The sequence below is a fragment of the Diplotaxodon limnothrissa genome, linkage group LG23, assembly GCF_057381915.1.
Source record: "Diplotaxodon limnothrissa isolate DT_005_m linkage group LG23, D_limnothrissa_male_GT1.1, whole genome shotgun sequence".
Taxonomy (NCBI): Eukaryota; Metazoa; Chordata; class Actinopteri; order Cichliformes; family Cichlidae; genus Diplotaxodon; species Diplotaxodon limnothrissa.
The window spans coordinates 2,886,563-2,904,118 of NC_140617.1; the positions used below are offsets into that span (position 1 = coordinate 2,886,563).

Below are 17,556 nucleotides of genomic sequence, written 5' to 3' on the forward strand. Positions count from 1 at the left end.
AGTGCCTGAACATTGAAGTGAAAGTTTAGTGAGTATCAATTCTCATTTCTAAAAGTGTCGTTTTGTCACAGTTCGCGAGGCGAGCCGTATGGATTTATTAAAGGACCCAAGATGCGGCACAACTGAGGTGAGGAAGCTTTATTTAAGGGACGTGGTAAAACAACAAAGGCGGGGGTGGCAAAAACAGAACTGAGTTAAACCTAAACTGGTAAAACTAAAACTTAAACAACAAAACCTGAACACGAGTGAGGGTAACTTGAAGGGAGAATTCACAGGATGACAAAGGGAGAAACGCCAACCAATCAAAATCCTGCTCATGTGGTCCTGTCATTGTTATTTGCTATTTTCACTGTAGAGCATGCGCAAAAGTATGTAACTATAGACTCTTTTCCATTAGTACCTACTTGGATTGACTCGCCATGGATCTCCACGACTCGTCCCACGATTTAATTCATATGTGACAGAAATACTACAAAAAATGTGGACATTGAGGCAAGAATATACCGGCTGCTCAGTCTGCGGCTTTTCGGGGGAAAACTGTGTTGTTTTTTGTAGGCATTTCCCTCATGTGCAGGTTTCAAAAATGGCGGATTTGATTTTCCTGAATGAGACGCTCTCATAACTCGTTGAGTGACACCACTGACCAGTCAGTCGGTGGCATGCAGTCTGACAACACCACATTTAAGTGCCTGCTTAGATCGCCTGGAACCCGGGTGAGCAGCTACTAAAAAAGTACCTGGTACCAGGTACTATGACCTAATTGAAAACCATGGCGAACTGTGCTGAGTCAATCTGAGTAAGCACCAATGGAAAAAGGTCTTATTTCACAAGGAGCTGTAAAGAGAGATGACCACAGGCAGGAATGATTTCCTGTGTCGTTCAGTGGTGCATTTGGGTAATCTCAGTCTCTCACTGAACGTGCTCCTGTGATTGGCCAGCACGTCATGGAGTAGGTTGGAGGTATCGTCCAGCATTGACTTTATCTTGGACAATATCTGCCTCTCCGACACCATCTTAAGGGAGTCCAGCTCCAACCCCACAATATTACTGAGCTCGTGGATCAGTTTGTTAAGTCTGTCGGCATCTGTGACCCTGAACCTGCTGCCCCAGAATGCACCGTTTAAGCACCAGCACCGTTTCAAAAGTACCGGTTTGGTACTGGTATCGGATAAAACCTAAACGATACCCATCCCTATTTGAACCTCCTCAATCAATCAAAGCTTTATTCGTCACATGCAGGTTGCCCTGCAGTGAAATGGGACCCCCCCGACCTTACACATATAGCACAAACATTACATGGGGACACAGGTCGGAGATTGGTAGAATCAGAGAAAAAACATTGAAATGTACACTACAATGGGGAAAGTACAAGAGGAAAAAAAGAGACCCCTACTCATGCTGTGCTTCCATGGTAGGACAGCATGAGAACAGGAAACAAAAAAACTCCTCTGCACAAAAAAGCACATAAATGTCCACAGCACAACATTGTGAAGACATGACAAGCCACAGGGGTGGGTGGGGGGTGAGGAGTAATCCGAAGCGAACACAGCAGCCGCCCTGCACAGCGCTACCATTCCAGCGCGGCACACAGACCCGCCGTGTTCCCTCGCAGGAAACAAGCATCGAAGGTGTTGGAAAGGGAGGGGGGATGAGTGAGTGCCTATCAGTGTAAGTGTATGTGTGTGCGCGTGTCCATAGTTCAGCTGAGACAGTGTCCTTCGGCCTATCAGGCTAAGTAAACAGTCCTCCAGCCAATCCAGGTGTCCTTGCATGGGATGGGAAGAATAGCCGTAACACAGTCGTTATCAGGGAGTGATTGTTCGGCTCCAGCCTTGGGCCTGCAGCTGGCGCCGTGATGGGGATCCGCAATGTTCATGTTGATTTTGTTAATTTCCATGCGAGCAGCCCAGGGGAATTTTCAGGCTGCTCTTTAACACTCCGACGCTGGTCTCTCAATCTCCCGTTGGAGAGTCGCGAGCCTCCCCATGATGGTATCAAACTTCTGTTCCATGGTGTTGTCATTCTTTTGATTCTGAGACCTCACAACTGCAGTGATCCGTTCCGCGATGTATTCCAACTGTCGCTCAAGGGTCTCATTTTGAGCAGGCCTCTCTCTGATGTATCCCCCCATGCGCTCAATGGTGTTGTTTTGAGCCTTCACAGCAGCTGTAAGCGTCTCCAAGGTGTTGACCATATTACGTTCGTTGTGAGAGGTTGCGCCTCGTTCCATTGCGATTCCAGCGGGCAGCCTTGGAGCAATCAGAATTATTATCTGCAGGCCAAGAAAAATGCCCAGCAGATTCATTTTTCCAAGTTGAAAAGTATGGCTTTACCATACTGGTCCACTTGATTGATGTTTATTATTATTTATTTAAAAAATATTTATTTATTCCTTCATTCATTCTTAACTTTTAAGTTATTATAACTGGAACAGACATGACTGGGGGATAGGAAAGGAAAAGACATAGACAATTGACATCTTTTCTCAGGGAAGGTTTTGGAAAAGTTTAGCGAGGCAATGCTAAATGAACCACATCTACGTATATTCCAGGTGCTGAACTACACTGCCTGCAGTTCAGGTCCTTCACCAAACATCTGACCAATCATGACACAAAAACAACCCAGAATTGTTAAGCAGCTAGAATCTTATATCAGAAAAGAATGGGACAACATTCCTCTCATAAAAGTCCAGAAATTAGTCTCCATAGTGTTCACTTATTTACTGACTGCTGTTACAAGAAGGGGTGCTACAGAGTGATAAACATGGTCCTATCCCAACTTTTTGTTAAATGTATTGCTGCCATCAAATTCAAAGGGACCTTTTTTTCTTCTTAGAACCATACATTTTCTCAGTCTGAAACCTTTGATATAGAATAGAATAGAATAGAATAGAAAACTTTATTTGTCAATTTCTTCAAATGTACTTCCATACAAAGGAATTGAAATTACGTTTCACACTGTCCCATGCGTAGACATTGACAACAATAAAGTGCAGATGCACAACAAAAAACAGCCCTAACAATAAGGTAATATTAAATAGGTAACAGGATAGACAAAAAAATAAATAAAATAAAGTGTTCCAACAGTGTTTCCTGGTTCCCCTGATTCACTTCAGATATATTTGTGAATGCAAATAACTGCATTCTCTTTTATTGACATTATTGTGGTGGGGCTTGTTTATTTGTTTTATTTATTTGTTTGTTTATTTGTTTGTTTTGTCTTTGCTTTACATTTGCTTCATATGTTGTTTGTTTAATTTAAGGCTAAAAGAAAATTAAATCAATGAGAGGTCAAATCTGAGGTGGTAGGGACTAATAGGTGTAAGATAAGATAAGATAAGATAAGATAAGATAACCTTTATTAGTCCCACACGTGGGAAATTTGTTTTGTCACAGCAGGAAGTGGACAGTGCAAAAGTTATGAGGCAAAAATTAGAATACAATAAGAATAAATACAGTACACAACTGTACAGAATAGAATAAAATAAAATACTATATACAGTAGAATAAAATAAAATAAATATACAATAAGATAAAAATAGAATACAAATACAAATACTATATACAACTGAGTAAAAATACAACGATGACAGAAAGGATTATTGCACTTAATATTATTGCATATGTATGGATGTGTGTGCTTGATCAGTTAAAGTCTTTATTATGGAGTCTGACAGCAGTGGGGAGGAAAGACCTGCGAAATCTCTCCGTCCCACACCGTGGGTGCCGCAGTCTCCCACTGAAGGAGCTGCTCAGTGCTGTCACAGTCTGCTGCATGGGGTGGGAGATGTTGTCCATCAGGGATGACAGCTTAGCCGCCGTTCTCCTGTCACTCACCACCTCCACTGGGTCCAGAGGGCATCCTAGAACAGAGGTGTATACGTCTGCCTACTCCTTTTCAAACAAAAGAATGATATTTTGTAATGATTGTGAACGCACATGTTTGAAATAAAAATGAACTGAACATTTCAGTTCCAACTTCTTTAGAATTGGGGTTGTAAAATCTAAAAAACAAATGTATCCTGGAGTTGTGTATTTCCTTGTTTTACCTAATGATATATTCTGGGGGAAAATAGACACAGAAGAAACAATTGCAGAATTTTGAGCTCCATCGTTATAAAGTCAGCAAATTTCATTTCACAAATATGTGGATCATGCTACAACCAAAAAAGCACACAGGTCACCTATTTACTATATGAGAAAAAAAAAAAAAGTAAACGCAAAATAAAAAATAAAAAAAACTATATGCGAAAACAGGTGTGGCCACAAAAACAGAAGCAGAAACTGAAAATGTCACGAGTTTATAAATGATTCTCTTTTTAAGCTGCCACAGAAGGTGTCTCATCTGGGAAGCTATTGATTTCATCAAGCAGAAGGTACTTTATTTCAAATCTTTTCCATGCTGTTTTTTACTCATGAAGAAAAATCTATTGTAACATGTCACTAAAGTCATCTACTTATTTTTATTTTGTAGGTAGTGGTCTGACAGAAAAGAATATGTCAACTAATTCCAGCCAAGATCCATTAAACAGCACTTATGACTATTACTACGAGGATGAAATCTGTGATAAGAGTGGAGTGGTGACATTTGGATCCTTTGCCATTCCGATTTTCTTCTCTGTTGTGATCACACTGAGCCTGACAGGAAACATTCTTGTCCTCATAATCCTGGCTTTGTATGAAAATCTTAAATCTCTGACCAACATTTTCATCCTCAACTTGGCCATCTCTGACCTCGTCTTCACCGTCGGTCTTCCTTTCTGGGCCATTTACCACGTCCAGGGATGGGTGTTTTCTGAAATTCTCTGCAAAGTTGTGACTTTTATCTTCTTCACTGGGTTTTACAGCAGCATTCTCTTCCTGACCATCATGACCATCTACAGATACCTGGCTGTGGTCCATCCTCTGTCTGATCTCAGCACACCGAAACACTCCACCGGGGTGTTTCTGTCTGTCCTGATTTGGATAATCAGCACTGGAGCAGCCATGCCCTCCCTCCTCTTCAGCTCGATCACCAAGGTCCACCACAAAGATAAAGAGTCACAGGGCTGTGAATATAATCATCCCATGTGGGAAACTGTTGGTGTCATCCAACAGAATGGTTTCTTCCTAGTTGCTTTTGTAGTCATGGCTTTTTGCTACATTCAAATACTAGAAAGAATCACAAGAACAAGATCTCACACGAAGAACAGAGCAGTCAAGTTGGTATTCTGTATAGTTACTGTGTTCTTCATTGGCTGGGTGCCGTACAATGTTGTAATCTTTTTGAGGGCCTTGCCTGCTCATGTGGTCCCATCACTAATTGAATGTAAAGCAAGCACCCAGCTTGACTATGCATTTTACGTGTGCAGGCTCATTGCTTTCTCCCACTGTTGCCTCAACCCCGTTTTTTATGCATTTGTTGGTGTGAAGTTTAGGAGTCATTTAAAGTTAATGCTACATCGATTCATCCGACGACAAAGTCCAGTCGAGGAACAACAGGTTAGAATGCAAAACTTAGTCTCACATGGATCAATGTACTAGCTGCCCAGTTCATTTTCTTGCATTCACTGTAATATAACTGATTATATAATTATAAGTCCAGTGTGCATTTCACAAAATTCATTGAATCTACAGAAGAGAGGAACTTTGTTTTATACAGCACGGCACATAGCAAGCTGTACTTGTGTGTCCATCTGTGTTAACATTTCGTAACATTTCATTATAGCATACAGTACTTGGATAGTTACCTAAATGTGTTTTTTTTAATGTAAAATAAATTTAGTCAAACAGATGTTGCATTTAATACTCCAATACTGAATGCATGCAATAACTCTTTGTATAGAACAAGCTAATGCAGTTGATTAGTTTAAAACCCTTGTGCTGTAATGTTGGCAAAAATCCTTGTATATAATAATAGTAAAGTGATCAGCAGGTAAATATCAGCAGGTATTTTACATGCAAATTTGTGCATAATTACAATAATCATTATGTCAGAAAATCATGTCATATAGAAACTACAGACAAAGTCAGTCGATTCGTGTTTTAAGGGGTTTTTATGCAATTAATACAAATACCAGTGACCATTTTAATTAACCACGCTGTTTTTCTTTCTTTACACGTCTCTATCAAACAGTAGAGTCGTGCGATATTATTTTGGGGCGATAATTTGAGGAAGCCAAGCAAGACCTACACGTATGTTGTTATCTAACTGATGCACTGTCACACAGTGTGCTCCCTCTCATAGTGAATAAAAAAAAGAAAGATTTCTAACACAGTCAGGGAATTTTTACATTTCTAACATTAAGGACCTCTGAGTTACATGTATTAAATCACAAACTCAGTTTTAATTATCTGATATACAAAAGTCCTGTTCATGTTTCATTATCATTCAAAACTAAATCAGCTGTTTAGTCCCAACACAACAGACTGAAAACAGCACAGATCTTGCAGAGGCTCCAAACAACCACAGTCTAAACAGCTATCATATGATTGCTTCTCTGCTGTGCTCTATTCCTGTGTAGTAACAACCACATAAAAACTGTTACTTCTGACACATGTAGCTAAATCCTGCAAGGCATCTTCAGTGTTTACTCTCCTTTTCAATGCTACAGTATGAAAAATGCACACATATATGCATGAGAAAAATTGTATCTGTATAATAAGATCTGAGTATAATCCCATATTCTAGGATTAGTTTTTCACTTGGCTTCTTCAAAACCTAACCCCCGACTACTACACTGCTATCAAATGGTTTCATTTCACTTCACTTCATATATTCATTTCACTATATTAACAATAGCAAATAGTTTTCTGTGTGGGATTTTTAGGGGTTTTTTTGTGTTTGTTTGTTTATTTTTTATTTAGCACCTCTAGTGTTTTAGTGGTTAACACCTTTGCTTAGCAGCCATAAAAATTCAGATTCACAAATCCCTCTGGGACTGTGTCAAGAAAGCTTCTGGTGTAAAACTCTGCCAAATCAAACAAATGGACCTACCAGCTGTGGTGACCACCTGGGGCAAAGGAGCAAATAAAAGCTGTTGTACATAGTTGTTAGTTAGCTGTTGTTGTTTTTTTGTTGTTGTTGTTGTTTTTTAATAATAATAATACTTTTGTCAAAGAGTTGATCAGCTGAACATTTGGACAGTTCTGTGTGTATTAAGTATTAACAGCCAAAGTATATTTTTTGTTAATTTTTTTAATGTGTATCTATTAAAGACAAACAAAATGCATGTTTGTGAGACTCTTCTTTCTACTTGACAGATAAAACTTTAGTTATGTCACATAAACTTCTATAGATTGTCATGAACTAGCTGTGTGCAGGCAGGAGAAGGACCCAAATGCAAAACTCATGGAAACCGTACGTGAACTCAAAAACACAGTTTTATTGCTGGGAAAAAGGCAAAATGCTACAAAAACTAAACTGGGAAAATACTAATGGTAAGAAAACAGGGAGTGTCACACAGCTAAGAGGGAGGACGCGCCACGGAACTGAGGGAGATGCGGATATAAATACACAGAAAGATAATGAGGGAGTGAGAACGCGCGACAAAAACAGCTGACACTAGTAACCATAACAAGACCGGGGAAACCAGACTGAACAGAATGAACATGAAAACACGGGACCTTCACAATAAAACAGGAAACATGATGCGGGAGTGGAGAAGAGGCTGATGAGAGGGAGAGAGCGAGGGAAACATGGGTGGAATAAAACAAGGAGGGGGAACAGGGCACAAGGACTTACACTTCTATATAAACACAGACACACAGAGGGCAGCAACACAGGGGGAAATCTAATAAACAAAATCTAAACAGAATAACCTAGACTCTAAAGAATTAACCTTTAGAACAACGAGTGGACTTAAACATAATATAAAATTACAAGAAACACAGCAAAACTCAAACACTGGGTCAAAATACCCAGGACCATGACATAGATATTTAAATAACAAGACATGGACTGAATGTCAGATTAAAGTATTTTTTTAAATAACCTATTAAATAGTACTCCATAATATGCAGTGTGATGTAATGTGTGATTCGTTAATTTGCAGGTTGTGGATCTTCAGGTGGGAAGATGCATCACATTAGAACATTCAGATTGCAAATCTGAACTTGCAAAGAAACTGGACTGTCCATTAATGACTGTTATAGAGCCGAATCAATATCAAGATCAAAACAAGTCACAGTCATGCTTTCAAAATAAAAAAATGAATATTTTTTTGCTATGGCCCTGTGCTCAAGTTTTACTGCAAAATAAAGAGCAACACTACGTTTACATGTATTGTAATAGAAAACACTGTTATATTGCTAAAAACAATGTTTGGGGTATTTTTACCACACAGTATTTTATATCATCTACGAAGGGTTCCTATTAACTTTAAACAGACGGATTTTTTTTACTTTATGTATTTAATATCTTATTTTATAATCTCTAATTATTTATACACTGAATGTTCAATTTTATTTATACAGTGTCAAATCACAAAAACAGTTGTCTTAATGCGCTTTATATATATATATATATATATATATATATATATATATATATAAAAGTGACTTATGTATGTATGTATGTATATATATGTATATATTGTACTATTCTTAGTTAGCGTATTGTCTGTCTTGTCTTAATGTTGGTTTAAAATGGAGCACTGTAACAAAAAATAATTTCCCCCAGGGATCAATAAAGTATTCTGATTCTGATTCTGATTCTGATATCGTAGGTAGAGCCTACAATAATACAATGGCCTTAAACACCATACAAAGTTTAAGGATCATTTTCCAATTCTGTTAATGTAATAGCCTTGTATTTTACTTGCGTAATTAACCTAAAAATTGTTGGTTTGCCCATCATGTAAACTAAGGATTATTAGCAATGTGGCTTATATGATGATCATTCATTGAACGCTTCATTTAAGTAAATCTAAAAAGGCAGTACAAATCCTGAAGTCTTGAATTTTCTCGTGTTTCTTACTAATGCCTCTCAAACTGTGTTATCTTTGACATTTTCAAAATGTTAATTAATTAATTAAAAGATACAAAACAGGGGTTGAGTAGTATGTCTCACCGTATCCATGGCAACATTATGCCTCTTTGTTTTTTGTACGTGACATCGAAATATACCGAAGCAAAAATAAAACCAAAGCCACAAATATTCAGTGTTCAGCTTTGGGTGTATTAAGTTAAAACAGACATTGGTTATGCATTCTTTTTTATCAAACACTTTGTGTTCTAAACAGAATAGAAAAAAAGATAGATCACTGATTTTCATGTCTAGTTGGTGGAATTAATATCAACTGTCAGCTGGTTTTCCTACTTTTGCTGATGTGGCCTCCATCTTATTTTTTGGATTTGAGGTTGTTTGTTAGTTTTTCCAATGCTTGACTTGCATTATAAAGTCAAAACTGTGCAAAACTCTCCAGAAACCCCTCATTTCTTTATATTTTATTTCAAGGAGCCAGACTTTGTCTTTTTTGTCTGTTAAGCCACTTAACTCTGACCTATGAGTCATCCAAGCATAAAAACAGCACCTCTGGGGGTAAATCAGCGCTTTATCTACACATAACAAACAACTCAACAAGGAAGCTGGACTGGAAATCAGTGGCGACAGCTCGTATGCAGCGAAGAATGATTGGCAACGGCTTCATTTTTTAGCATAACAATGAACCTGAGGCACTAGACTACGACAGATACTGTCAAATCTGTCTTACTCATAGAAATACCACATGATGTGGCCCATTTCATCAGTGCCATAACAAAGTCTTTGTCTGAATTGGAAACATCTAAATAAAAGTGCTCTATGTCTATATGTTCAAATAATTGCACTTTAACAGCCATTAAAGCAATTTAACATTAAGCAATACTAAAAAGTGTTTTAGCTCATTCACAAGCTATGACTCCTGACATTGCAGCTGCACCATCCTCCTCTTTAGAGCTACAGCACTTTACTCTCTTTTTTCCAAAGTGGCTGCCACCTCTCCTCTCTCTGGATCTGTCGCCTCTTCCTCTTCCCTCTCTGGTGTTGCTGCCCTCTGCTGTCCATTCATGCTGAAAGATTCTGGCATGAGTTTGATTTCCAGTTCTTTCATGCAAAACTCAGGTTTCCATCTGTCTTTAAACTCTTTGGTAATTTGAGAGATGTGTTGTTTAAAAGCTATCAAGTAAAAAGTCTTCCCATGTGAGTAAGATGTTAAAATAATTTAGAAAAGAAATTGAAAGCATATTCAGAGATTCATTGTGGATCAAAACATTCGTGGTTATCAATAGTTAAAGCATTTATGCTATTTTTCTCTTGCCATGTTCTTTCAAGGCCAAAGAAGTAGGAAGTATTTTTTTCTCTGTGTGTTCAATTCATTGAAGAAGTTATTTAATTCACCTGGAAGATTTTTTGGTTGTTTTCTTGTGTCTCTCAGTTCTTTTATCCTCTCTTCGACAGCAGGTCATTTGGATGAGAGACAAAACATTTCTCCAACTGAAAACACAACGTCCAGATGAACTGGATCAACTTATGGGATTTTGTTTTTTACCTGGATGATTGAGCGTGCATTGTTATTCTCTCTTTGTTTTTGACATCTTCTCTGTTGTATAGTAAGGTATAGTCTCTAAAAAAACAGAAGATTTTTTTGTCTTTTTTGATTTTTTTTTATTGCTATAGATTTATAAATATTGGGATTGAAAGAAACATGAAGCATGTAGTGGACATCAGGTCTTGTTTGATCACAGAATGATGTAATGTAGGATTGTTTCCATTTGTGTCTGCATTTCTGGTAAAAAAAAAAAAAATAATAACATAAAAATATTTTATTTAATTAAAATAGGTGAAGGAAAGCAACTGAACAAACATGTTTACTTAATTTTAAAACATAATTTTATCAAACAACTTCTCATAGCTTTTAAAAAACAAAAACAAACACCCTCCATCCAGCACACCTAATATAATGGTCACCTAAACCTGGGTTGTTAGGTCATGCCATCCACAGCACTAACAATGGTCATGGCTGGTATGACCAAGGTTGGGTGAGGATTTTAATCAGAACTGTGGAAGTGTCGTCATACTTAGTGCTGTCAGGAGGTGACGTGGAGGAGTGACACGTCATTCGTGCAAGAAGGTGAAAGGTCAGAGGAGCTGAAGCAGGGCCGTGGCAAAATGACGGCACCCAGTGTCCATTATGGTTAAAAATTAATGCGTAAGCTAGGACTCTGAAGTTGTGGGATTTGGTTTCTCAACTGCCACCGGCCTGTGAAGGGACTCTTTCCACGGTCTCAGCAGAATGAGGCAGTCTTATTTCATTTTCTTTAAGAGCTTTTTTATTTATTTCTTTTCCTCATTAGAGACACCAACAGCAAAAGAACAAAGGATATTTAATTAGATCAATGGAGTCTTCTGTTGATATAAACACAGATGTCATATTCTTGTTATTTTTGATGCTGTTTTATATAATTGCTAAAATCTGTATCAAAACAACTCAAAATTTTAATCACCCAATTCCACAACAGGTTTGATTAACATCAAGGACCCAGGACGCTTTGTGACAGTTTTACTACATCACATTCTTCTTCAAAATGCATTTATGGAAAAAGACTAATTTAAAATTGTTAATGAAACGTTTTGTAATCATGAGATGAGTTAGTTCAAGTTGTGATATCTAGATAATCATAATTAGGTATGTGGATATAACTGCATAAAAAACAGTCACTATGATCAAGAAATAAATGAATATACTTATTACACATGCCCTGGGGTTCTTGATCAAGTTATGTGGCTGCCTCTGGTTTGCGTGCTCTGACATTTTTTTTTTCTAAACCCCGGTTGTCTGTTTTCTGTTTGATGTAATCAGAGGACCAGCTGTTTTAGATGTGGGAGCATTGGCCTATTTTCAGGTTTCATAAAGCTATATAACCTATAAACCTATTACTTTGCAATAAATAAATGAAAACATAAACTCAGTCTCAGTATCGTCCATCCATCCATTCGCTTCCGCTTATCCTTTTCAGGGTCGCTGGAGCCTATCCCAGCTGTCATAGGGCGAGAGGCGGGGTACACCCTAATTTACATTTGTTTTACCCTTTTCTGTGTATATTTCCAGATTATGTGGAATACATACAGCCTTTCCAACACCAAAGCAGTTTACATGTAATTGTTTCTCAACACAATGTTCTTATATTTTTAGATGACTTTGGGAAAACTTACAACAGACAAATTAGAAAAGATTTTAAATAAGGACATGCTTTAAGTTACAGTCTCATCCAGCAGCCTATCCATTTCATCTAGTAGGAGGTACGTTCATGTTTCATCTCTACAGTAACGTTTTGTACTCATAAACAGAAATCTGTTGTAACATGTCACTTAAACAAACACTTGTGTTTATTTTCTAGGTTCCTGTGTGACAGAAATGGCAAAACCAGTCAATTTCAGCTATGATCCATCTAACTTCAGCTATTACGATTACCATGAGGATGAAATCTGTAATATGAGTGAAGTGATGAATTTTGGATCCATTGCCATTCCGATTTTCTTCTCTGTTGTGATCACACTGAGCCTGACAGGAAACATTCTTGTCCTCATAATCCTGGCTTTGTATGAAAAACTTAAATCTCTGACCAACATTTTCATCCTCAACTTGGCCATCTCTTACCTCGTCTTCACCATCGGTCTTCCCTTCTGGGCCATTTACCACGTCAAGGGATGGGTGTTTTCTGAAATTCTCTGCAAAGTTGTGACTTTTATCTTCTTCACTGGGTTTTACAGCAGCATTCTCTTCCTGAAAAGAGCTCCCAAGCAGACAAAAAACAAACTAAAAACCAGCAATAAATAACTTAAACATAAACAATTACAAAGAAAGAACAATACAGTATCCACATCTGAACCAAAGAGTAAAACAGTGAAATGTGGATTATTAAATATTAGGTCTCTCTCCTCCAAGTCTCTGTTAGTACATGACTTAATAATTGATCAACAAATTGATTTACTCTGCCTTACAGAAACCTGGTTGCAGCAGGATGATTATGTTAGTTTAAATGAATCAACACCCCCGAGTCATTCTAACTACCAGAAATCACGAAGCACAGGCCGAGAGGGTGGTGTGGCAGCAATTTTTCACACCAGCCTATTAACCAAAGACCCAGACAGACTTTTAATTCATTTGAAAGCCTGATGCTTAGCCTCGTCCACCCCAGCTGTGAAACTCAGAAACCAGTCTTACTTGTTATCATCTATCGTCCACCTGGGCCTTACACAGAGTTTCTGTCTGATTTCTCAGACTTTTTATCTGATTTAGTTCTCAGCTCAGATAAAATAATTGTTGTGGGTGATTTTAACATCCATGTAGATGCTAAGAATGACAGCCTCAACATGGCATTTAATCTGTTATTAGACTCAATTGGCTTCTCTCAAAATGTAAAAGAACCCACCCACCACTTTAATCACACTCTAGACCTTGTTTTAACATATGGCATAGAAACTGAACATTTAACAGTGTTTCCTGAAAACCCTCTCCTGTCTGATCATTTCCTGATAACATTTACATTTACAATAATTGATTACACAGCGGTGGAGAGTAGACTTTATCACAGTAGATGTCTTTCTGAAAGCGCTGTAACTAAGTTTAAGAATATAATCCACCCACTGTTATCATCTTCAATGCCCTGTACCAACATAGAGCGAGCAGCTATCTGAACGCTGCTCCAACAGAGGTCGATCATCTTGTTAATAATTTCACCTCCTCACTACGTACGACTCTGGATACTGTAGCTCCTGTGAAAACTAAGGTCTCAAATCAGAAGTACCTGACTCCGTGGTATAATTCTCAAACACGTACCCTAAAGCAGATGACTCGTAATCTGGAGAGGAAATGGCGTGTCACAAATTTAGAGGATCATCATTTAGCCTGGAGAAAAAGTTTGCTGCTTTATAAGAAAGCCCTCCGCAAAGCCAGAACATCTTACTATTCATCACTGATTGAAGAAAATAAGAACAACCCCAGGTTTCTCTTCAGCACTGTAGCCAGGCTGAAAAAAGTCAGAGCTCTGTTGAGCCAACCATCCCTTTAACGTTAACTAGTAATGACTTCATGAACTTCTTCACTAATAAAATTCTTATCATTAGAGAAAAAATTACCAGTAATCATCCCACAGATGTAATATTATCTACAGCTACTCTTAGTACCATTGATGTTAAGTTAGACTCTTTTTCTCTAATTGATCTTTCTGAGTTAACTTCAATAATTTCTTCCTCCAAACCATCAACGTGTCTTTTAGACCCCATTCCTACAAAACTGCTCAAAGAAGTCCTGCCATTAATTAATGCTTCAATCTTAAATATGATCAACCTATCTCTAATGATCGGCTATGTACCACAGGCCTTCAAGCTGGCTGTAGTTAAACCTTTACTCAAAAAGCATCTCTAGACCCAGCAGTCTTAGCTAATTATAGGCCAATCTCCAACCTTCCTTTCATATCAAACATCCTTGAAAGAGTAGTTGTCAAACAGCTAACAGATCATCTGCAGAGGAATGGTTTATTGGAAGAGTTTCAGTCAGGTTTCAGAGCTCATCACAGCACAGAAACAGCTTTAGTGAAGGTTACAAATGATCTTCTTATGGCCTCTGACAGTGGACTCATCTCTGTGCTTGTCCTGCTAGACCTCAGTGCAGCGTTCGATACTGTCGACCATAATATCCTATTAGAGCGATTAGAACATGCTGTAGGTATTACAGGTACTGCACTGCAGTGGTTTGTATCATATCTATCTAATAGACTCCAGTTTGTGCATGTAAATGGAGAGTCCTCTTCACACACTGAGGTTAATTATGGAGTTCCACAGGGTTCAGTGCTAGGACCAATTCTGTTTACATTATACATGCTTCCCTTAGGCAGCATCATTAGAAGACATAGCATACATTTTCACTGCTATGCAGATGACACCCAGCTCTATCTGTCCATGAAGCCAGATAACACACACCAATTAGTTAAACTGCAGGAATGTCTTAAAGACATAAAGACCTGGATGGCCGCTAACTTTCTGCTTCTTAATTCAGATCAAACTGAGGTTATTGTACTCGGCCCTGAAAATCTTAGAAATATGGTATCTAAGCAGATTCTTACTCTGGATGGCATTACCTTGGCCTCCAGTAACACTGTGAGGAACCTTAGAGTCATTTTTGACCAGGACATGTCCTTCAACGCACATATTAAACAAATATGTAAGACTGCTTTCTTCCATTTGCACAACATCTCTAAAGTTAGAAATATCCTGTCTCAGAGTGACGCTGAAAAACTAGTTCATGCATTTATTACTTCCAGGCTGGACGACTGTAATTCATTATTATCAGGATGTCCAAAAAACTCACTGAAAAGTCTTCAGTTAATCCAAAATGCTGCAGCAAGAGTCCTGACAGGGACTAGAAAGAGAGCAGATTTCTCCTGTTTTGGCTTCCCTTCATTGGCTTCCTGTTAAATCCAGAATTGAATTCAAAATCCTGCTCCTCACATACAAGGTCTTAAATAATCAGGCCCCATCTTATCTTAATGACCTTGTAGTACCATATCACCCTATTAGAGCAGGCCTACTTGTTGTTCCTAGAGTATTTAAAAGTAGAATGGGAGGCAGAGCCTTCAGTTTTCAGGCCCCTCTTCTGTGGAACCAGCTTCCAGTTTGGATTCAGGAGACAGACACTATCTCTACTTTCAAGATTAGGCTTCAAACTTTCCTTTTTGCTAAAGCATATAGTTAGGGCTGGACCAGGTGACCCTGAATCCTCCCTTAGTTATGCTGCAATAGATGTAGGCTGCCGGGGATTCCCATGATGCATTGCGTTTTTCCTTTCCAGTCACCTTTCTCACTATAAGTTAATAGTTCTCTCTGCATTGAACACATTTTAATGACCAAATGAGCAGGGTGTTGCCTGCTCATTTGTTTTCTTGCATGTATTGGTTTTTTGTTTTTTCCCAACATGTGCCTTTAGTAAAAATTTCTTACATTAAAAGAAGATGGAAATGGCCTCCCATCTCATTGTACATAGCAACTTGCATTTGAAGTATGCGTGAAGTAAAATAATTTATTTGAAAATAATAAAGCATACCTCAAACATGCATTGTGAAAAATGTCAAAACCTTTTTGTTGTTTTTATTTATAGCCTGTACCACATTTAATGGCAAATGTTGATCCAAACTGCATTAGAAACAGGCTTATTTACAATATAACAAAACAGTTTCAAAATACACAAAAACTAGTTGTATTAACTAATTATTGCTAAAAATAAAAGTCATTTGGTGGTCATTAAAATGTGTTCAGTGTTTGCAAATTGAGGATGATTAATTTCATAAATCGAAAAACTACCAAAAACTCCATATGGGAAGACAAAGCAGCACCACCATATATGCCTAATTTTTCATACAAGAAAATTTGATTTTATCATCGTTTTGGATTGGAGGCAAAGCTGGTGTGGCCATGAGAATCAAACTAGCAGTGATGGGCAAAGAGAGACTTTGTGAAACAACGAAACATTTAAAGCTAAAGTTGTATCCAGGTTTCCCAAATATCTGAAATCAATTTCCACAGTGACACCTACTGGCCAGTTTTGCTGTGTGAAGCAATGACACACACAAGCTAAGTCAAAGTCAAAGTAAACTTTATTGTCATCTCTGCTGTATCCAGTGCAGCATACAGAGAGACGAGATGACGAGCCTCCGGTTACATCAGTGCAAAACAAGCTAGATATAAAAAAAAAAGAGAAGAAAGTAATAAATATACGCTTAAGAGTTACAATTAGAATTTTCAGTTTACACAGGTGTGGTTTTTAAGCGTTGCATAATTCTAAAGAGGGCTAACCCCCCCCCCCCCCCCAAAAAAAAAAAAAACCAACAAAAAAAAACAGGCTTTAAATAATAACGATTGACAGATGTTTTGGAGAAGCACCAAACAATGAGACTGTTAAAGAAAACGAACTGTGACTGTAATGACAATGTGCATCAGAAATACTATTTTCTCCCGCTATTAGAGGCTGTTTCAGTCGCTTAGTAATTCAGTTGCACAAACACTGCTATATGTTTTGTGATAGAAAAAAAAAAACAGTATTTCAGCTGTTAACTCCCGAACTTTGCAATCCTCAAAGAAATGGTTAACTGAAGCTTTCTGGTAGTTTCGTTAGGTTTGTTCCTCACACTGTTAAATAAAACTAGAAGCTGCCCTGTTGTTTTATTTTTTTGGTTTTATTGGTTTGGTCACAGTTTCTTCAAAGATAAATATTTAAATAGACAAGACTACATTTGCTTTCCTTCTAAATAACTAAAAGATCCGTTTCATTATGTTATGGTATGCTTATTCTGACCAATTACAACAGTCCATTTCACACTGGTCAATTCCTTTTTAAATCTGAATGGTGCAGAAGTGGCTCATCGGAGGATAAAGAAGCCTCCCCTCACTTTATTTGTCATTTCTGTTGCCGCGGATGCTGTACCAGACTCAGTCTGAGTTTCAGGTTTTGATTTCACCTACCGTTGTTTGTGAGATATTTACAACACATGTGTCAGTGACAATTAAAAAAGGAGGTGTATGTGAAGGTTAATGTGTCTTTTC

The 17,556-nt window shown here is 37.9% G+C and overlaps 1 protein-coding gene across 1 annotated transcript; it reads left to right on the forward strand.

Annotated features, from left to right (window-relative positions):
- The first annotated feature begins 4,496 nt into the window (after positions 1 to 4,496).
- On the forward strand, positions 4,497 to 5,522 carry xcr1a.1 (chemokine (C motif) receptor 1a, duplicate 1). The gene has a single exon (XM_085348004.1). The coding sequence runs from the start codon at positions 4,497 to 4,499 to the stop codon at positions 5,520 to 5,522; it is 1,026 nt and encodes a 341-aa protein (XP_085204130.1).
- Positions 5,523 to 17,556: the final 12,034 nt, after the last annotated feature.

Excerpts from the sequence above, each read along its gene's own strand:
- xcr1a.1 (XM_085348004.1), top strand. The coding sequence starts at position 4,497 with ATGTCAACTAATTCCAGCCAAGATCCATTAAACAGCACTTATGACTAT.